Source organism: Pecten maximus, chromosome 7 (assembly GCF_902652985.1).
Source record: "Pecten maximus chromosome 7, xPecMax1.1, whole genome shotgun sequence".
Taxonomy (NCBI): Eukaryota; Metazoa; Mollusca; class Bivalvia; order Pectinida; family Pectinidae; genus Pecten; species Pecten maximus.
Genome location: NC_047021.1, coordinates 7,655,669 through 7,679,514, shown reverse-complemented (window position 1 = coordinate 7,679,514; position 23,846 = coordinate 7,655,669). Strand labels below are relative to the sequence as shown.

General features: G+C 38.5%; 1 protein-coding gene across 2 annotated transcripts in view; it reads left to right on the top strand.

The window, feature by feature from the left end:
- Positions 1-23,846, top strand: part of LOC117331486 (thioredoxin reductase 1, cytoplasmic-like) — a 47,598-nt gene that overhangs the window by 12,975 nt on the left and 10,777 nt on the right. For both annotated transcript variants that reach the window (XM_033890219.1, XM_033890218.1), the window contains exons 2-11: positions 606-781; positions 4,124-4,184; positions 5,236-5,322; positions 11,907-12,034; positions 13,249-13,321; positions 20,039-20,107; positions 21,829-21,879; positions 22,351-22,388; positions 23,010-23,114; positions 23,255-23,370. In XM_033890219.1, the coding sequence (XP_033746110.1) occupies positions 677-781; positions 4,124-4,184; positions 5,236-5,322; positions 11,907-12,034; positions 13,249-13,321; positions 20,039-20,107; positions 21,829-21,879; positions 22,351-22,388; positions 23,010-23,114; positions 23,255-23,370 (833 nt within the window). In that variant the 5' untranslated portion in view covers positions 606-676. The remainder of the gene's footprint in view (positions 1-605; positions 782-4,123; positions 4,185-5,235; positions 5,323-11,906; positions 12,035-13,248; positions 13,322-20,038; positions 20,108-21,828; positions 21,880-22,350; positions 22,389-23,009; positions 23,115-23,254; positions 23,371-23,846) is intronic.

Genomic DNA, 23,846 nt, shown 5'->3' with positions numbered 1-23,846 from the left:
GATTCATCAATGTATTATGGTATAAGTCTTGCCTTAAACTGCAACACTGTCTGATAGTAGAAACATAGCACATCTAAAGGGACATAATGCGGTAGGCTCCCATTGAAACATATAAAACAAATCTTTACTTCGCTGATCTGCTAATAATGTAATCTTCAGTCTTTTAACCAAAAGCTGGATTGTTGTCTCTAGATAAAGATTTGTAAATGTTCTTTTTACCACTAAAATTCCATGGGAACTTGCCCATGTACAGGGTAATAGTTGATTAAGCATTCCCTTTTGGGTTTTTAAGCGCACAATGAGCTTACCATACTAGATCAGGTTTCGTTTCCCTTGGCATTCATGTTTACCAGTCATTTATAATCCTGTAACACTTTGTGAGACATTATTTATTTGATAGTGTGGATCAGTTCCTGGAATTGATAGAAACACTTGAAGATATTTCCTTATGAAATATGTAGTCAGTGTTCTTCAGGTTTAATGTCCTGATACCAGATGTTATGCAACACATTTCAGATTGAAATAATCTGATGCACATGCAGTATACCTGGGTATTAATATAACATGTTGTCAAATTTGCCTAACAAGACTTTTGTTACTTACAGGGGTAGTGGTATTATACTAATTCAAGATTAAGCGATCTGGTTCTCCCTCGATCTACTCAACTCCAGCAAAGATGCCCCCCGTGGGCACTGATGGCCTCAAGGCAGAGGTCATGGACAAGGTCACCAAAAACAAGGTCATGATCTTCAGCAAGACTACCTGTCCTTTTTGTGCCAAGGTAAGCCCTGAATATCAATGTTTAGACTACAGTAATAAGGACTGGTACTGGGTGACTCGATTCCTGTTCACTGAACTAGTGAATAAAATCAATATACATATAGTAAAGCTTTGGTCAGTTTAAACCAAATTAATCTACCCATATCAGTATATGGTTAACCTTTGGTCAGTTCAAACCAAATTAATCTACCCATATCAGTACAGTGGAACTTCGTTAACTCGAACTCGGATAACTTGAATACCCCGCTTAACTCGAAGTACCTCGCCGGTCCCGGCCGAATTCTCTCTTTATCTTAGTAAAAAAAACTCGGAAAATTCGAATTCGGATAACTCGAAAAACTCGGATAATACGAAGTAAAAATTGGGTCCCAACAATAAAATCCTACTTGAAATGTTCGAATAACTCGAAGTATAATTTTTGTCGATCGGTGGCAAACGCCGACATTTTTTAAGAGCTAAATTCCGTTTGTAATACTGAACATATCGGCACTACTAACCTACATGCTATTATAAGTGTTTCATAAATTCATAAAAGAAATTGTCGGTTGAATCTTATAACAACAAGTCTTGGTGATAAAAAGTTCCCAAGGCGGTCGCCGATATCAGTACACACGATAGTCAACAACTCATCTACCCGTTCGCTCAAGCGGAACTAATCTCTGACACACCGGTAGATCTACCCGGCTGATGTTTTTACAGGTGTAGAAATGAAAGTCACCGGCGCCTATTAAATCTTTAAACTGCTGAAACAATAGCGTAATTACTGCCGAGGTGTTCAGAGTACAACTGTAACGGTCAGTGCTGTCTATTAAATCGGATAAAACGCCAACTCAGTTACAGTAACATTTTATACGCACATGCGCAGCCCAACTTCCGGTGCTAATACACATGGAAATGACGTGGTTGTCAATAAAAAGTAAGTAGGCCGATCAAACAGTATTTTATATATGTCCAATAAAAGGATGGTTCTGTTACTTTTTGTATGCAATCTGTGTTAAACTTAAACGGTTATTTGTTTTGACATTAATAACTTGTTATTTTGTCGAATTCCGTTTTATCGTTTACCTTTTTCAAACATGACTTGCACATCAGATCGTTATTGAAGTGACTAAGTGAAAGAAACTTTATCGTGACTGTATATCGGCAAAACTACACCAAATTACAAGTGACATAACGAAACATTACATATATATTTACATGTATTGACCAGTCTTCACACTAAACTGATGAGCGACAGAGCGAAGTTATAATGATTATATAATGTTGACAAATATTGACCAAACTTTTCACCAAAAACGATAACTCGCTTAATTCGAACACTCGGATAACTCGAAGTTTTTTCGTGGTCCCGTCGACTTCGAGTTAACGAAGTTCCACTGTATATGGTTAACTTTTGGTCAGTTCAAACCAAATTAATCTACGCATATCAGTATATGGTTAACCTTTGGTCAGTTCAAACCAAATTAATCTACGTATACACGCATATCAGTATATGGTTAACCTTTGGTCAGTTCAAACCAAATTAATCTACGCATATCAGTATATGGTTAACCTTAATACTACTAATAATAATGGTCTTTATTTATACTTTGATAACATGTTGAGCTTAAAAACCCGTCTTACACATTCTCAAGATAAGTAATAGAATATACAATATTTACAACATATGAAAGAGTAATACTATAACATTAAGCAATACACATATGATATAAAAAAAACAACATAGCTGCCATTAAATGTAAAGGATAAAAGTACAACTACAGAAGGATTACAGATAATGTCGTGTTAAACAGTTTCTCACATTACTTGGTAAAAGATTCCATGTATGAGCTCCTTGATATTTAAAAGACTTTTTGAAAGTATTTGTATTGTGAGATGGTAAGTAAAAAACATTTGTGGTTGAAAATCTCGTAGACCTACCTAGATCTAGATAATAATTGATCAAAGCTCCCTTGGAGTGGTGGGGCCCAAAAGGGGTAATCAAATTAAATTGTTTCAATGGCTACTAGTCCTGAACAACTTAGAGCATTATTGCGTAAAGGACAGTGTGGATCCTTAGGGCCAGAGAATAAGAGGCCAATGAGGCCTGTATAATTATATATGTAGAGTATCTGTAATTTTACAGGTCTCATGGGACTGTTGTTCATCTACATGTAATTATACAGGCCTCGTTGGCCTGTTATTCTCTGACCCTAAGGATCCACACTGTCCTTTACGCAATAATGCTCCAAACCGAATTTCATCAAAATCCATTAAGTTATTTTGCATGTAATCAATATACCTGTAATTATACAGGCCTCATTGGCCTGTTATTTTGCATGTAATCATACTGGCTTCATGGGCCTGTTGTTATTCTACATGTAACAATTGTACAGGCCTTGTTGGCCTGTTATTCTACCTGTAAAGTGTAATTGTACAGGCCTCATGAGCCTGTTGTTATTCTACATGTTCTTTAGAAATCATTTCATTATAAAGGTAATCACAATTAGTCTTTGATTACCTGATTAACTACCAGCTAGAGTCATCAATTTGTGTCGTGTTTTACACCTGATGAGGTTCATTAGAGAAAGTATCAGGTTATACAGGTGTAAATCAATAGTATCAAGTATATACATCAATACTTGTTACCTCAATATTTTAGTCTATCAGGGTGAATGTACTGATTTCATTTGTATTGATCCGGTCTGGACCAAGGGGATTTACAGTATATATATAAATGACATGACTCTCGAGGGGCAGAGGGACAGAACCTTGAAGGAGGGACTTAAAACAGATTTTCAATTGAAGAGTACATTATACCCTGAGACGGTGTATTGATAACGATTATACAGTTTTGTTGTGGTATAACGCCAGATATATGTGATAAACATACATTTCAACTGGTATTTTTATGAAACATTCCTTGACCAAAGCAAGGGAGATGAATTGAATAAAATTATATGATGTTGCCCCTACCCACCTCACTGGCCCAACGTGAGGAAGAAATCTTAATCCTAAGTATTTAGGGAATTTCCACTTTTCTATGTGAGTTCATGATTTTGCCCCTTATTGATTCCTCTTATGTTTCGTTTTTGTGTAAGATGCAAAAGATAAGCAAGAAATAAGTTTTCTCCATCAAATTAATAAGGACAAGAAAAACCGTAAAGAAAATAAAGGAGATCGGAGTTTAATTTAATGACTTCATCATCTAATTAAACTCAGATTCCATCCATCCTTATGTGCATTTTGATCTGTCTCTCAAGCAGAATCAACATCATAATTTAATGTGTAGTAATAATACCTGTATCAATATAGATATTCTTTTTTACCTGTCTCTTCAGTATCTCCTATTCATATTTTACAGGTGAAAGAGATGTTCAAGTCTATAAACCAGGATTATGGAGTGACAGAGTTGGATAAGATAGGTGAGTCGGCTACTTACAGTATCTATATGGTGACTTGCTGTATTACAGGATTAATGGTACCGGTCATAGCCAATGTTTCTGTGCGACAGTCACCTTTGATGTAGGTTTTCCTGTAAGCCTTGATTGGCAGTGTGTGATGGCTGTGATAGGTATACACATGCTATTACATTATGGATCGCTCAATTAGACTCGCCAAGTTCTCATGTACTGGGGCATTTTCTGGGACAGATTCTAGAGCTGGCGTTGTATAGATTTCTCAGCTTGTAACTTACCCTTCTGCAATAGAATAAGGTTGTTACAGCGGTTATAATCACTTTTCCAGGGATTAGCGGAAAGTGACAGTACTGGTATCGGAATATCCATTGGTACAGGAAGTGTATGCTGTCATGTTTTTGGAAGGATATGTTGTGTTGTGGAATTTATTCCAAACATGAATTTGAATCTTGCCAGCTGTATATCAGTAATTAGGATGTAACCTGTGTATCGTCTGAAGTCTTTATGTGACAGGAATGCAGAAATATGCTGATGTTAATATAATTAAATTCGGACAGACATGAGCTCTTCACAAAAGAAAAAAATGGGATCTGGGTCATCCTCGGCAGCAGCTTTTACATTGAAACTAAGAAAAAGAAAGAAAGGCAAACTAACATGTATATTGTCAGAGTTTATAAATGAATGTTAATTTGTTTAGCTAAGAAACCATCTCTTTATCAGACTTACAAATGTCACTATTAATTCTTATAGATTATTTTTATCTCATTTTGAATGTCTAATCTAACCTTAATGTCTAAGTCTGTTTTGTAATGAGTTTCAGAAAGTGTCTTGATTTGTCGAGTGAATGTATTTTTTGATTTTTAACCAGGGATACCTTGATTGAGAAGTTCCAGAATGTGTCTTTTGATTTGTAGCCATTGACACATTGATTGAGAAGTTCCAGAATGTGTCTTTTAAGTTCCAGAAAGTGTCTTGATATTTAACCAGAGATACCTTGATTGAGAAGGTGCAGAATGTGTCTTTTGATTTTTAACCAATGATACTTTTATTTGTACAGCCAATGGGGCAGACATACAGAATACACTGCTGGAAGTTACTGGACAAAAAACAGTGCCAAATGTATTCATCAATGGTAAACACCTTGGTAAGTCCTGTTTTCTTACTATTTCTTATAACTTATATTGATTGCTGAATGATTAATAAAGAGGTCTCAAGTGACCTATTGTGAATGCCGTTTGTCCATCGCCATGCATTGTCTGTCATGGGTATTTAAACATTTTAAACTACTTTTCCATTATTAATAAGATGCCTAGGGCCATGATGTTGGGCCAGTAACATGCTTGAGTAACAGACTAAAAAGTTAGATCAAGTAAATGATATTGACCTACCTTCAAAATCAACAGGGTCTAGTGTGTTGAATTCTGACTTAGAAACATCAACTATCAGTACATCTATTTCAAACCTCGGGTGACTGTTCAGGCCATAACGTATAATCTTATTAGCCCACTATCATCAGATGGTGGGCTTTTCAAATCAGTCTATCGTCCATCTTTTCAAATTTTATTTTTAGGTTCCCAATGGTATAGTTTCATTTGATTTTGAATCTGATCAGGAAAACAAAATGGCTGACATCCAGCCATCTATGATTTTGACAGTTGATGCTTATTGTCACTTTTTCTTGTAAAGAACTGGAAGGATATTTTTAATCATGAAATGTAGCTATATAGGTTCTCCATGGACCCTATTGAGTTGGATCTGGAATCAAAATGGCCAGCATGTGGCCATCTTGGATTTTGTTGAAATTTTATATTGATGTTCCTCAGAAAGTTCTTGGACCAGTAGCTATAGATTCCCCTTGTTAACAAATGATTAAGAGGAAGCAGTGAAAGAAAGGAAAAAGTAGACTTTCCACTCTGCAGATAAACAAGTGATCGTTACATGGAGTTGTTCATTTACTTAATCAGGCAAGGCTCTACACATCTGTCTTTCGAAATAACAAAATTTCCAAAAGTCTCAATCTGTTCTTACCATTTCTTAGTTTCTGATCAAGAAAAGGAAACTGTTGGATCTGAAGGTGAACTACAAGTACATGTCGGTGGTCATACAGATCTAGAGGACATGTCAGTGGTCGTACAGATCTAGAGGACATGTCAGTGGTCATACAGATCTAGAGGACATGTCAGTGGTCGTACAGATCTAGAGGACATGTCAGTGGTCATACAGATCTAGAGGACATGTCAGTGGTCGTACAGATCTAGAGGACATGTCAGTGGTCATACAGATCTAGAGGACATGTCAGTGGTCGTACAGATCTAGAGGACATGTCAGTGGTCATACAGATCTAGAGGACATGTCAGTGGTCATACAGATCTAGAGGACATGTCAGTGGTCATACAGATCTAGAGGACATGTCAGTGGTCATACAGATCTAGAGGACATGTCAGTGGTCGTACAGATCTAGAGGACATGTCAGTGGTCGTACAGATCTAGAGGACATGTCAGTGGTCATACAGATCTAGAGGACATGTCAGTGGTCGTACAGATCTAGAGGACATGTCAGTGGTCATACAGATCTAGAGGACATGTCAGTGGTCATACAGATCTAGAGGACATGTCAGTGGTCGTACAGATCTAGAGGACATGTCAGTGGTCATACAGATCTAGAGGACATGTCAGTGGTCATACAGATCTAGAGGACATGTCAGTGGTCGTACAGATCTAGAGGACATGTCAGTGGTCGTACAGATCTAGAGGACATGTCAGTGGTCATACAGATCTAGAGGACATGTCAGTGGTCATACAGATCTAGAGGACATGTCAGTGGTCATACAGATCTAGAGGACATATAGCTTCTTAACATTTTGTGCTGATTGAAGACTAGAGAATGTCAGTGGTGTCAGATCTAGTGACTTCGTCATACAGTCTAGAGGACTAAGTTACATTTGCTGATTTATTATACTTCAATTGACCATATCATCTTATCCTCCAGTACATTATCTTGAAAACTATATTCAATATATGATTGACCCAGCAGGTTATTGTTTTACCTGATATGATATAATAAAATACAGGTGGGACCCGATATGATATACCAAACACAGGTGGGACCTGATATGATATACCAAACACAGGTGGGACCCAATATGATATACCAAACACAGGTGGGACCTGATATAATATACCAAACACAGGTGGGACCCAGTATGATATACCAAACACAGGTGGGACCTGATATAATATACCAAACACAGGTGGGACCCAATATGATATACCAAACACAGGTGGGACCTGATATGATTTACCAAACACAGGTGGGACCTGATATAACATACCTAACACATGTACAGGTGGGACCTGATATAATATACCAAACACAGGTGGGACCCAATATGATATACCAAACACAGGTGGGACCCGATATAATATACCAAACACAGGTGGGACCTGATATAATATACCAAACACAGGTGGGACCTGATATAATATACCAAACACAGGTGGGACCCGATATGATATACCAAACACAGGTGGGACCTAATATAATATACCAAACACAGGTGGGACCCAGTATAATATACCAAACACAGGTGGGACCCAATATGATATACCAAACACAGGTGGGACCTAATATAATATACCAAACACAGGTGGGACCCAATATGATATACCAAACACAGGTGGGACCTAATATAATATACCAAACACAGGTGGGACCTGATATGATTTACCAAACACAGGTGGGACCCGATATAATATACCAAACACAGGTGGGACCTGATATAATATACCAAACACAGGTGGGACCTGATATGATATAATAAAACACAGGTGGGACCTGATATAATATACCAAACACAGGTGGGACCTGATATAATATACCAAACACAGGTGGGACCGAATATGATATACCAAACACAGGTGGGACCGAATATGATATACCAAACACAGGTGGGACCTGATATGATTTAATTACCAAACACAGGTGGGACCCAATATGATATACCAAACACAGGTGGGACCCGATATAATATACCAAACACAGGTGGGACCCGATATAATATACCAAACACAGGTGGGACCTGATATAATATACCAAACACAGGTGGGACCTGATATAATATACCAAACACAGGTGGGACCTGATATAATATACCAAACACAGGTGGGACCTGATATAATATACCAAACACAGGTGGGACCGAATATGATATACCAAACACAGGTGGGACCTGATATGATTTAATTACCAAACACAGGTGGGACCCGATATAATATACCAAACACAGGTGGAAGAAACTCATTACACAGAAAAATCTCACACAGGTACAGGTAATTAGAATCACAAACAGATCGCTATGTCTACCTTGTCAGAGGATTTATTTGTTAATCATACATGGAGCTGAAGTGAAGAAAGCTTCATTGATCCTGTGGCGTGTCAAATACAGAGCTAACTAGATTAAAAACCTCAAGTCAGGTAATTCAGCCAATGGTACACACTGAATCGTGGACAGAAGTTAGGTGTGGCCTTACATGCAGATGAAGTACAGGCAAGGCGGAAGTATTGAAGCATTCCAAAAAATGTCATTGAAGTTTTTACACAATTTTATAACAACCAATCAAAGTTGATAGAAATATGACAGTAAAACAAAATATGAAGATCTTATAATTGGTGAAAAGTAAGAAATAACAGATTGTATAATTGGTGAAAAGTAAGACAAAACAGATCGTATACTTAAAAAAAAAATGGTGAAAAGGATTACATACACATGTTTGTTATGTGTATATTTTGATAACCTTTTAAGAATGATTTTGGCCAATTTTTCACCAGTATTCGGAGGTAATTTTTCTTGCAGGATTTTTATCTCAGAATTCCCTGTGGTGCATAAAAATTTCTCCCTGTTTTCATCGAAAGCTTTCCCTAAACATTTGTATATTCTTAAATCCTTTATGATTAAAGCTGATCCACCCAGCACAACGTTGTTATGGTCATCTTTACCCTTTGACTACTCTACTTTACGGCCGGACTCTTGTATTCCTTGTGGAATCTGTCGGCTGGGTAACACAGAACCACACCTAACTTTTTAAATGGATGTTTGATCTCCCACCTCCCGTATATTGGTATATCCTATTATGGTTTTGCCTGTAAAAATTAACCTGAACTCGTTTGCTGATTACTTTGGTAACCACCAATTACAATGTGTAGACAAAATGTCTTTTATCTGAACAAATTTCAGTCTACATTTACCTCCATCAGTCAATTTCAAGATCAAACACAAACTGCATCTATATATAGCTACATGGTTTTATGTGAACAATTTTCATCATAAAATGGTTTACGAGTCAATTATCAGCAGGCTAATGCAGTTAATAGGTAAAAATAGCTTGCGGATGTGATTTAGCTAGACACATCACCATTTGTAATGAAGCTGAATTAGAGCAGTTTATGTTATAGCTACATTATCTGTTACTTTGTCAGTTTTCCTCAATCAGTCAAGGCTGAGTGTCCAATCAATACATGTGCTTGACAAGGCCATACACCTTTATCTAACTATAAGCAAGCTATTATGATGAATTCTACCATGTTATCTATGCAACGCCAGTTTTGATTGGTTTAAAACAATGTATTATTTTCCAATAACCCACGCTCGTGCCAATAATACACGGTCGTGAGTCACGGCTGTTACAATTTTATATATCTAATATTCACCCGTTTTATAAAAGGTTACTATAGTCGAGTGGGCTAAAGTGTTAGTCTTACAATAATTTTTTATCACGACGCGAGTTCGAATCCTACGGAGGCCCCCCTTTTTTTTCCCTTTTTTTTTCTCTTTTTTTTTTATCCTTTTTTTTAAATTTTCAAAATCAATGCTATATGATAGATGCTCTTGATCGTAGCACTGTATTGCCTGTATATTTCATCAACAAATAATGCAATACTCAAGAAATAAATTACGAGGTTTTCTCTGGGTTTCTTTGCTGTTTTTCTATTAGAAAGAGGTCGATCTCAGAACTAAACAGTACATGGTAGAATAGAAATAATCAACTTTTACTAGTGTATTGTTGCAGGATATACAACTCGGACTCTGATATTTTGCAATTTTAATTAATATCTCAGGCCTGTGGCCTTCGTTATTAATTTAATTGCAAAATATCCTCGTCCTCGTTGTATATCCTGCAACAATACACGAATCATCGTTAATCATTTCTTAAATAGAAATTGTGTACATACAATTACTATATATAGGTATATTTTGCACAGGGACTTGTTTTATTTCATTATGTTTTAGATTAAAAAAAAATTGCTCATCTTCAAAAAGACATTATAGAAGTAGAATAAACAATTTTCAAATAATTTTATATTTTAAAAATAGAAATTTGTGAATTACTTTATGTAGCTTTTACAATTTCAATTAATAACTTGTGATACTACTGTTTATTTCTAACTCTGGTGACATCAGATCAACAGTAAACACCTCAGTTTTGGTATGTTATGTAAAAGTATAGGGAAAATAATCTGTTACCAATATAGTACCTGTGATGTACGTGTTCCAACCTTTTAAGTACTGCCATCTCAAACCTAAAGATTTATGATTAAAGAAATATCAGTTACTTCCTTTATCATCTTAAGTTATGAACGTATACCTTGATATCAGTTACCTCCTTTATCATCTTAAGTTATGAACGTATACCTTGTTTACAGTAATGGTCAATATTATTAGTAACAATGCAAACATATCTATACTTAAGAGTTGATATTTCAGTCGTCAGTTGTAAGACAAAAAGTTATGTGGTCAAACTCTCTACCGAACACTGTCTGTACTGTTGCAGTAAAAATTAAGGGAAGTTAAAAGCTGCAGATCTTAGACCATCAGGTTCGGATGATGGCTAATTATAATTTGTCATTACATGATATTGTGTAATAGACTTACAAATGTTGATCGTTATACTACAGTGAGATGTCTATATGTTATTGGGGGATAGAAGGGGGAAATTGTTGTATGTTTGTTATTATGTTACAGCTAGCGGTGATGATAATTATCTTGTTGTGTGTTAAACCTTTGGTAATTATTACAGCTAAACGGTTGAATTTGTTCTATGTTACAGCTAGCAGTGATGATAATTATCTTGTTGTGTGTTAAACCTTTGGTAATTATTATTACAACTGAACGGTTGAATTTGTTCTATGTTACAGTTAGCAGTGAGGATACTTGTCTTTTATGTTATACCTGCAGGCTACTTACATGATATTTGGTGGCCGATTGTAGATTATTTTTGTATGTTACACCTGCAGGCTATATATACATGCTACTTACATGACATTTGGTGGCCGATTGTAGATTAGTTTTGTATGTTACACCTGCAGGCTATATATACATGCTACTTACATGACATTTGGTGGCCGATTGTAGATTAGTTTTGTATGTTACACCTGCAGGCTATATATATATGTTACTTACATGACATTTGGTGGCCGATTCTAGATTAGTTTTGTATGTTACAACTGCAGGCTATATATACATGCTACTTACATGACATTTGGTGGCCGATTGTAGATTAGTTTTGTATGTTACACCTGCAGGCTATATATATATATGCTACTTACATGACATTTGGTGGCCGATTGTAGATTATTTTTGTATGTTACACCTGCAGGCTATATATACATGCTACTTATAATTACATGACATTTGGTGGCCGATTGTAGATTATTTTTGTTCGTTGTTCTAGGTGGTTGTGACGACACATTGAAAGCACACAAGAACGGAAGCTTACAAGCTATGCTACAAGATGCCACAAACTATGACTATGATCTGATAGTGATAGGAGGAGGCTCCGGGGGTTTGGCTGCATCAAAGGTAACATATTAACATACAATGATGGTAGGCACTTAGGTCCCTTTAAACAGTTTTGATTATAGATATATCATCTGGTAAGAAATGTTTAAATATAGTTGTGTGTCCAAGAATGGCATTTTGATTAGACTATTTTCACAAGAGGTATTGCCCTTTGTTTAATTCTAGTATTTGAAACTTGTCTGGAGATGTCCTACCATTTTTAACTCACCTGGCCATCAAGGCCACATGAGTTTATCCTGTAGTGCAGCATCTGCTGTCTTTTGACTGCCAACTTTTTCATTTAAACAATTTCTCAAGACATGTGAAAAATCTGAAATCAGGATAATTGTTTAAACAAATACTTCTGTTAACTAAAAGGCCTAGAATCAAGACATTTTGCTGGTTGGTTCCTGGTATGGAGCCCAACATATTTTATGAAAAGAAATCACTTTGACCTATTCAAGGTCAATGGGATCAAATTTGTGGAAATATTCAAACAATCGCAGCTACTTCTGATTATAACTAAATGACCTAGAATCAAGAGGAGCCAAACAATGTTTGTGAAAAAAATTACCTCAAGGTATATTCAAGGTCACAGGGGTCAAATTTGTTAAAACATTCAAATGACCTAGAACCAAGATAAGATATGACAAAGTTTGTAAAAGGAAATGTCCTTGACCCTTTTGAAAGGCAGATTATCATCCAGGAGATGAATATTAGGGCCAAGTTGCTTGAAAGGTGATTAGTTTAATCAGTTGATAATCTCATTTCCTCTGTACTTCAAAAACTGTGTAACTGTGTATTCCTTAAAATATGCAGGTAGGAAGAGATTGAAGAGTGCTATCAAGTTTTGTAAAATTGTGTCAAGTTAGTTTTACCAGAAAATTGTGCCAAGGTCGTTTTGCCAGAAATATTTCATAAGGATTATGTTTGGTAAATTATGATTAGCTAGATATAGCCTAATCATTGTTTGAACAGCTGGGCCCATGTAAACAGTGATACAGGCCTATTTGGCTTCTTGTTAATGGATCTCTGTAAAACTGATTATGCTTAATAACCATGATATATAGTAATGTTTTCCTGAAATTGTTCTTTCTCAGTGGCATTTTTATTAGAACAAGTAAAACTTCACTTTAATATTTATATTCATTTTGATACAACAATTTATTCCTTTTGGCATGGGACAGGCGTATATTTTTCTGTACTCTAGTTATAACATGACCCATATTTTGTAGGAGGCTGCCTCTCTTGGAAAGACTGTTGCTGTGTTTGACTTTGTCCAGCCAACACCCACAGGGACAACATGGGGTAAGTTAACTTGTTTGGTTAGTAAGTATCCAAAAATAATATCGAGATCATACGATACTTGTCAGATATACTAACGGTTACAGTCTCTTATCTATTGGTCAGGTTTTAAACTGTAAAGATGGTATTAGGGATTTACCTTAGTCAGTGTCACCAGTCTCCACCTCAGTCAATGTCACCAGTCTCCACCTTAGTGTCACCAGTCTCTACCTTAGTCAGTGTCACCAGTCTCCACCTTAGTCAGTGTCACCAGTCTCCACCTAAGTCAGTGTCACCAGTCTCTACCTTAGTCAGTGTCACCAGTCTCTACCTTAGTCAGTGTCACCAGTCTCTACCTTAGTCAGTGTCACCAGTCTCTACCTTAGTCAGTGTCACCAGTCTCCACCTTAGTCAGTGTCACCAGTCTCCACCTAAGTCAGTGTCACCAGTCTCTACCTTAGTCAGTGTCACCTGTCTCCACCTTAGTCGGTGTCACCAGTCTCCACCTTAGTCAGTGTCACCAGTCTCCACCTTAGTCAGTGTCACCAGTCTCCACCTTAATCAGTGTCACCAGTCTCCACCTTAGTCAGTGGCACCAGTCTCCACCCTAGTCAGTATGTCACCAGTCTCCACCTTAGTCAGTATGTCACCAGTCTCCACCTTAGTCAGTGTCACCAGTCTCCACCTTAGTCAGTGTCACCAGTCTCCACCTTAGTCAGTGGCACCAGTCTCCTCCTTAGTCAGTGTCACCAGTCTCCACCTTAGTCAGTGTCACCAGTCTCTACCTTAGTCAGTGTCACCAGTCTCCACCTTAGTCAGTGTCACCAGTCTCCACCTTAGTCAGTGTCACCAGTCTCCACCTTAGTCGGTGTCACCAGTCTCCACCTTAGTCGGTGTAACCAGTCTCCACCTTAGTCGGTGTCACCAGTCTCTACCTTAGTCGGTGTCACCAGTCTCCACCTTAGTCAGTGTCACCAGTCTCCACCCTAGTCAGTATGTCACCAGTCTCCACCTTAGTCACTGTCACCAGTCTCCACCTTAGTCGGTGTCACCAGTCTCCACCTTAGTCGGTGTCACCAGTCTCCACTTTAGTCGGTGTCACCAGTCTCCACCTTAGTCGGTGTCACCAGTCTCCACCTTAGTCTGTGTCACCAGTCTCCACCTTAGTCGGTGTCACCAGTCTCCACCTTAGTCGGTGTAACCAGTCTCCACCTTAGTCGGTGTCACCAGTCTCCACCTTAGTCTGTGTCACCAGTCTCCACCTTAGTCAGTGTCACCAGTCTCCACCTTAGTCAGTGTCACCAGTCTCCACCTTAGTCAGTGTCACCAATCTCCACCTTAGTCAGTGTCACCAGTCTCTACCTCAGTCAGTGTCACCAGTCTCCACCTTAGTCATTGTCACCAGTCTCCACCTTAGTCAGTGTCACCAGTCTCTACCTGAGTAAGTGTCACCAGTCTCCACCTTAGTCTGTGTCATCAGTCTCCACCTTAGTCAGAGTCACCAGTCTCCTCCTTAGTCAGTGTCACCAGTCTCTACCTTAGTCGGTGTCACCAGTCTCCACCTTAGTCAGTGTCACCAGTCTCTACCTTAGTCAGTGTCACCAGTCTCCACCTTAGTCAGTGTCACCAGTCTCTACCTGAGTAAGTGTCACCAGTCTCCACCTTAGTCAGTGTCACCAGTCTCCACCTTAGTTTTCACCAGTCTCCACCATAGTAAGTGTCACCAGTCTCTACCTTAGTCCGTGTCGCCAGTCTCCACCTTAGTCAGTGTCACCAGTCTCCACCTTAGTCAGTGTCACCAGTCTCCACCTTAGTCAGTGTCACCAGTCTCCACCTTAGTCCGTGTCACCAGTCTCTACCTCAGTCAGTGTCACCAGTCTCTACCTTAGTCCGTGTCACCAGTCTCTACCTTAGTCAGTGTCACCAGTCTCTACCTCAGTCAGTGTCACCAGTCTCCACCTTAGTCAGTGTCACCAATCTCCACCTTAGTCAGTGTCACCAATCTCCACCATAGTCTAAATCACCAGTCTCCTCCTTAGTCAGAGTCACCAGTCTCCTCCTTAGTCAGTGTCACCAGTCTCCACCTCAGTCAGTGTCACCAGTCTCTACCTTAGTCAGTGTCACCAGTCTCCACCTTAGTCAGTGTCACCAGTCTCCACCTTAGTCGGTGTCACCAGTCTCCACCTTAGTCAGTGTCACCAGTCTCCACCTTAGTCAGTGTCATCAGTCTCCACCTTAGTCAGTGTCACCAGTCTCTACCTTAGTCAGTGTCACCAGTCTCTACCTCAGTCAGTGTCACCAGTCTCCACCTTAGTCAGTGTCACCAGTCTCCACCTTAGTCAGTGTCACCAGTCTCCACCTTAGTCAGTGTCACCAATCTCCACCTTAGTCAGTGTCACCAATCTCCACCATAGTCTAAATCACCAGTCTCCTCCTTAGTCAGAGTCACCAGTCTCCTCCTTAGTCAGTGTCACCAGTCTCCACCTCAGTCAGTGTCACCAGTCTCTACCTTAGTCAGTGTCACCAGTCTCCACCTTAGTCAGTGTCACCAGTCTCCACCTTAGTCGGTGTCACCAGTCTCCACCTTAGTCAGTGTCACCAGTCTCCACCTTAGTCAGTGTCATCAGTCTCCACCTTAGTCAGTGTCACCAGTCTCTACCTTAGTCAGTGTCACCAGTCTCTACCTCAGTCAGTGTCACCAGTCTCCACCTTAGTCAGTGTCACCAGTCTCCACCTTAGTCAGTTTCACCAGTCTCCACCTTAGTCAGTGTCACCAGTCTCCACCTTAGTCAGTGTCACCAGTCTCCACCTTAGTCAGTGTCACCAGTCTCTACCTTAGTCAGTGTCACCAGTCTCTACCTTAGTCAGTGTCACCAGTCTCTACCTTATTCAGTGTCACCAGTCTCCACCTTAGTCAGTGTCACCAGTCTCCACCTTAATCAGTGTCACCAATCTCCACCTTAGTCAGCGTCACCAGTCTCCACCTTAGTCAGTGTCACCAGCCTCCACCTTAGTCAGTGTCACCAGTCTCTACCTTAGTCAGTGTCACCAGTCTCCACCTTAGTCAGTGTCACCAGTCTCCACCTAAGTCAGTGTCACCAGTCTCCACCTTAGTCAGTGTCACCAGTCTCCACCTTAGTCAGTGTCACCAGTCTCCACCTTAGTAAGTGTCACCAGTCTCCACCTTAGTCAGTGTCACCAGTCTCCACCTTAGTCAGTGTCACCAGTCTCCACCTTAGTGTCACCAGTCTCCACCTTAGTCAGTGTCACCAGTCTCCACCTTAATCAGTGTCACCAGTCTCTACCTTAGTCAGTGTCACCAGTCTCCACCTTAGTCAGTGTCACCAGTCTCTACCTCAGTCAATGTCACCAGTCTCCACCTTAGTCAGTGTCACCAGTCTCCACCTTAGTGTCACCAGTCTCCACCTTAGTCAGTGTCACCAGTCTCTACCTCAGTCAATGTCACCAGTCTCCACCTTAGTCAGTGTCACCAGTCTCCACCTTAGTCAGTGTCACCAGTCTCCACCTTAGTGATTCAGGCCCACTGGGCCTTCTGTCTATAGTCAATTTTCATAGTTTAAGCTTAAAAATGTTTGTCATGGATAACAATGGGATTTTTAGCCCACCATCATCAGATGGTGGGCTATTCAAATCGCCCTGCGTCTGTGGTCCGTCGTCCGTCCGTCCGTCCCTCCCTCCCTCCGTCCGTCCGTCTGTCCCTCCCTCCGTCCGTCCGTCCGTCCGTCCGTAAACAATTCTTGTTATCGCTAATCCTCAGAAAGAACTGAAGGGATCTTTCTCAAATTTCATATGTAGGTTCCCCTTGGTGCCTAGTTATGCATATTGCATTTTGGGAGTGATCGGAAAACAACATGGCCGACAGGCAGCCATCTTGGATTTTGACCATTGAAGTTTGTTATCGCTATTTCTGAGAAAGAGCTGAAGGGATCTTTCTCAAATTTCATATGTAGGTTTCCCTTGGTGCCGAGTTATGCATATTGCATTTTGGGACCGATCGGAAAACAACATGGCCGACAGGCAGCCATCTTGGATTTTGACAATTGAAGTTTGTTATCGCTATTTCTGAGAAAGTACTGAAGGGATCTTTCTCAAATTTCATATGTAGGTTTCCCTTGGTGCCTAGTTATGCATATTGCATTTTGGGACCGATTGGAAAACAACATGGCCGACGGGCAGCCATCTTGGATTTTGACCATTGAAGTTTGTTATCGCTATTTCTGAGAAAGTACTGAAGGGATCTTTCTCAAATTTCTTATGTAGGTTTCCCTTGGTGCCTAGTTATGCATATTGCATTTTGGGACCGATCGGAAAACAACATGGCCGACAGGCAGCCATCTTGGATTTACACCGTTAAAGTTTGTTATTGCCATTTCTGAGAAAGTACTTAAGGGATCTTTCTCAAATTTCATATGTAGGTTCCCCTTGGTGCCTAGTAATGCATATCGCATTTTGGGACTGATCGGAAAACAACATGGCCGACAGGCAGCCATCTTGGATTTTGACCATAGAAGTTTGTTATCGCTATTTCTGAGAAAGTACTGATTGGATCTTTCTCCAATTTCATATGTAGGTTCCCCTTGGTGCCTAGTTATGCATATTGCATTTTGAGACCAATCAGAAAACAACATGGCCGACAGGCAGCCATCTTGGATTTCGAAAATTGAAACTGGTTATCACTATTACTAAGAAACTAATGAAGGGATCTTCCTGAAATTTCATATGTAGGTTCCCCCAGGTGCCTAGTTATGCATATTGCATTTTGAGACCAATCGGAAAACAACATGGCCGACAAGCAGCCATCTTGGATTTTGACAATTGAAGTTTGTTATCACTATTTCTCAGAAAGCACTGAAGGAATCTTTCTCAAATTCCATATATATAGGTTCCCCTTGGTGCCTAAATCTTAAATTTTATATATAGGTTTCCCTTGTTTGAAAAGTACTAGAGGTTTCTTCTGAGTTTACACAGATTAGTAAGACTTAGAAGAAGAGAAAAGTAGAGAAAAGATCAATCTGACATGGAACCTATAAAGAACATTCAATGGTGGGCGCCAAGATCCCTCTGGGATCTCTTGTTGGTATTGATGTTCATGTGAGGTCTAACAACATTAAGCATTTAATTTTTAAAGATATTTTTTTTTTCCATTTTTTAAATTTTGAATGTGTTGAGGACAATAGAGATTAGATTTCTAATTTTTCAGTTTATTAGCCCACCTAGCCCACCATCATCAGATGGTGGGCTATTCAAATCGCCTTGCGTCCTCGGTCCGTGGTCCATGGTCCGTCCGTCCATCCATCCGTCCGTCCATAAACAATTCTTGTTATTGCTATTTCTGAGAAAGTACTGAAGGGATCTTTCTCAAATTTCATATGTAGGTTGCCCTTGATCCCTAGTTATGCATATTGCATTTTGGGACCGATCGGAAAACAACATGGCCGACAGGCAGCCATCTTGGATTATGACGATTGAAGTTTGTTATCGCTATTTCTGAGAAAGTACTGAAGTGATCTTTCTGAAATTTTTAGCCCACCATCATCAGATGGTGGGCTATTCAAATCAGCCTGCGTCCGTGGTCCGTGGTCCCTCCGTCCGTCCGTAAACAATTCTTGTTATCGCTATTTCTCAGAAAGTACTGAAGGGATCTTTCTCAAACTTCATATGTAGGTTCCTCTTGGTGCCTAGTTATGCATATTACATTTTGAGACCAATCGGAAAACAACATGGACGACAGGCAGCCATCTTGGATTTTGACAATTGAAGTTTGTTATCGCTATTTCTCCGAAAGTACTGAAAGGATCTTTCTCAAATTTCATATGTAGGTTCCCCTTGATGCTTAGTTTTGCATATTGCATTTTGAGACTAATCGGAAAACAACATGGCCGACAGGCAGCCATCTTGGATTTTGACAATTGAAGTTTGTTATCGCTATTTCTAAGAAACTAATGAAGGGATCTTCCGGAAATTTCATATGTAGGTTCCCCTAGGTGTCTAGTTATGCATATTGCATTTTGAGACGAATCGGAAAACAACATGGCCGACAGGCAGCCATCTTGGATTTTGACAATTGAAGTTTGTTATCGCTATTTCTAAGAAAGTATTGAAGGGATCTTCCTGAAATTCATATGGAGGTTCCCCTTGGTGCCTAGTTATGCATATTGTATTTTGAGACTAATCGGAAAACAACATGGCCAACAGGCAGCCATCTTGGATTTCGAAAATTGAAACTTGTTATCGCTATTTCTAAGAAATTAATGAAGGGATCTTCCTGAAATTTCATATGTAGGTTCCCCCAGGTGCCTAGTTATGTATATTGCATTTTGAGACCAATCGGAAAACAACATGGCCAACAGGCAGCCATCTTGGATTTTGACAATTGAAGTTTGTTATCGCTATTTCTCAGAAAGTACTGAAGGAATCTTTCTCAAATTCCATATATAGGTTCCCCTTGGTGCCTAAATCTTAAATTTTATATATAGGTTTCCCTTGTTTGAAAAGTACTAGAGGCTTCTTCTGAATTTACACAGATTAATAAGACTTAGAAGAAGAGAAAAGTAGAGAAAAGATCAATCTGACATGGAACCTATAAAGAACATTCAATGGTGGGCGCCAAGATCCCTCTGGGATCTCTTGTTCTAGTGCATATCATTTACACTACTGATATGGAAAATGAAAATGTAATATTATGTTTATGTGTAGTAATATTGATATTTTCTTTACCAGGTCTCGGTGGCACCTGTGTTAATGTCGGCTGTATACCCAAAAAGTTGATGCACCAAGCTGCTATTCTTGGTAAGAACACCAATGATCACCTGTCTCAGTACTTCACATCACCACTGTGGCTGTGACAGACCTAAATTTGTATTACTTAATTTGTATATTGATTTAGTCTGAACCGGACGGCCTTGGTCTGCAGTAATTAATGCTAATTTTCTTGACAGTTTTATTGGTTTACAACAAACCTGGAAAATCACTTTTCAGAGAATTGATGGATTAGATTTATTAGAGGTGAAGTGGTTGCTTAGGTAACGGTCTCAGTATTGATTCATTCTACTGTAACATAGTTCATATTCAGGGAGGAGAAAGCTTTCTGTCCATCTGTCCTTCTGTCCTTCTGTCCTTCACTTAATATTGCAGACAATAATCAATGTACTTAAGTCAAGAGTTCAGGGATGGTTTACAGGGAAAAAACTTCTACCAATTTCAATGTGAAACATAAATTGTATTTGATATTAGCTTATTGGTACTTCCTTGATTCTGTTTTTCTACCCCTATACGCTGTGTTATTCCACTTTCAAGCCATGGTATAAATTTTAATTTATTTCACACTCGTAAGTTATTTTTCAAAAGTAACAAAAGACACAAGCTTAAGCAAGTGTCTTTTGTAACTTTAAAAAAAAAATACTCATTTGAAATAAATTCCATATCCAACAACTACTCGTTGTTTAACCTCTATATCTCCCAGACAGTAACCTCTGTAAGTATGTATGGGTATCTGTCCAACCCTTAAATGCATCAAAATATGATGAAACATAATCACCACACGCTGATTGACTTTTCTTCACATGTGCAAATGAGGATGATTAAAAGGCCATATTTTTATGTAGTTTTTGATATTTTCATATTAAGTTTATGATACAAGTGATCACTTCATTCAGTGATATATTAACACTTTAATGGAAGTGATAATAAGTATAATGATAGTTTTCAGACAAAGATGTGCAGAATCTGTCAATAGTGAAATAGGTCCTGATGGATCAGCGGGTCTAAATAACATATAGCTAAATACTAATGGAAAGTCGGTACATTTGTATATACATTGTATAATGGAAAGTCGGTACATTTGTAGATATAATGGAAGGTCGGTACATTTGTAGATATGTAATGAAAAGTCGGTACATTTGTAGAAAGTCGGTACATTTGTAGATATAATGGAAGGTCGGTACATTTGTAGATATGTAATGAAAAGTCGGTACATTTGTAGAAAGTCGGTACATTTGTAGATATAATGGAAGGTCGGTACATTTGTAGATATGTAATGAAAAGTCGGTACATTTGTAGATATAATGGAAGGTCAGTTATATTTGTAGATATGTAATGAAAAGTCGGTACATTTGTAGATATATAATGGATAGTCGGTACATTTGTAGATATATAATGGAAAGTCGGTACATTTGTAGATATATAATGGAAAGTCGGTACATTTGTAGATATATAATGGAAAGTTGGTACATTTGTAGATATATAATGACAAGTTGTAGATACATATTGTATATGCTTGCATAAATCAGTACTCTTTGCAAGGTCACATGTTCTATGTTTCATTTCTTACCTGCTTTTTGTTTTTAGATAACTGTTTACCAACTATAAAAATGATTTTATCCTGACCAGATTTGGTTTAAAGTTGTTATAAAGCATCAATGTCTAGGACATGTTTGATGGAATCTGTGGATTATGAGACTACAGGCTTCATACATTCTGATTGGTTTTCATCATGTAATTTGTCTTTACAGGTCATGGTTTGGCAGATGCAAAGCATTTTGGATGGAATGTCCCAGAAAATGGTAAGTATAACAGTTATATCTGTTGATTTAAATGAAACCTGAAACAAGAAAAAACAACTGTATTTACACTATAGACTATAGGATGGCTATTTTAACTTAAAATGCGGTTTGTTTTCTGTTCATCCTCCTTACCCTTAAAAACATCATTTTCAGACGTACATGTCTTAGCAATTAACAAACTGGAAATAAACTTCATGCATTGGTATAGGCAATTTGATGGCTTGTCATAAACATAATCAGTAGGCAATTGGTTTTAGTAAGGGTGGTAAATTTATTCAAATTAAGAAGAAGTACAATGTATATCATAAGATTCCAAATTCCAAACTCTAAACTACGTTATGTTACCTTGGCTGGAATATTTTGACAATCTCTCATGGCCAAAAAAATTATATATTATACATATATAATAGTGATGACAGGATAACTTAACAAAGAAATCGCCATAATGATCATTAACCTGGACTTTTTCAGTACAACACAATTGGGAGACCATGAGAAATGCCATTCAGGTAAGTTTTTGACCCCAGTTTTCCATTGATTCTGAATAGCTGTAGTAGTAGGTTTCACGGCAGTTCAGGGCCAAAAGTCTGAACTTCATGACCACTATCAGATGAGATGGCACATCACAACCAAATCATTTGGCAAATCACAATCAAATCTGTAGACAAATCACAACCAAATCTGTAGACAAATCACAACCAAATCTGTAGACAAATCACAACCAAATCAGTAGGCAAATCACAACCAAATCAGAAGGCAAATCACAACAAAATCTGTAGACAAATCACAATCAAATCTGAAGACAAATCACAATCAAATCGGTAGACAAATCACAACCAAATCTGTAGACAAATCACAACCAAATCAGTAGACAAATCACAACAAAATCTGTAGACAAATCACAATTAAATCTGTAGACAAATCACAACCAAAGGCCTTTAACATCTAAAAATGGCACATATATATATATAAAACGATTGCCCAAATTATTGATTACAAGTTAGAAAAACTAGAATTTCTTTAACCTCCTGTGATACCATAAATTGTGCCTTGATATTTCATATCTTAATTCAAGTATGTTTGTTAACTTTATATTTCATTTGCTTAATATGAACTTGTTTTTTTTCAAGGATTACATCGGTTCTCTGAATTGGGGATATAGAGTCCAGCTCCGTGATAAAAAAGTTGACTACCAGAATGCCTATGCTGAGTTTGTTGATAAGCATACAATCAAGGTATGATTGACAGGGAAAACTTCAACTCATCTCTCCTAAAATGTGTAGCACATCCTGTTCATATCTTTTGGTAAAATGATTTGAAATTAAAAACAATCAAATTTTATTTGTAATTAAAGTTAAATTACAACCTTTTCCAGGCAGTTAATAAGAAGGGCAAGGAGGTGACAAAGACAGCAAGAGATTTTATAGTAGCTGTAGGAGAAAGACCGCGTTACCCAGATATACCAGGAGCAAAGGAGTATGGTATCACCAGGTAGGTACTCAGATTTACAAAGGAGTGTGGCATCACCAGGTATGTACTCAGATTTACAAAGGAGTGTGGCATCACCAGGTAGGTACTCAGATTTATAAAGGAGTATGGCATCACCAGGTAGGTACTCAGATTTACAAAGGAGTATGGTATCACCAGGTAGGTACTCAGATTTACAAAGGAGTATGGTATCACCAGGTAGGTACTCAGATTTACAAAGGAGTGTGGCATCACCAGGTATGTACTCAGATTTATAAAGGAGTGTGGCATCACCAGGTATGTACTCAGATTTATAAAGGAGTGTGGCATCACCAGGTAGGTACTCAGATTTACAAAGGAGTATGGTATCACCAGGTAGGTACTCAGATTTACAAAGGAGTGTGGCATCACCAGGTATGTACTCAGATTTATAAAGGAGTGTGGCATCACCAGGTATGTACTCAGATTTACAAAGGAGTGTGGTATCACCAGGTACATAC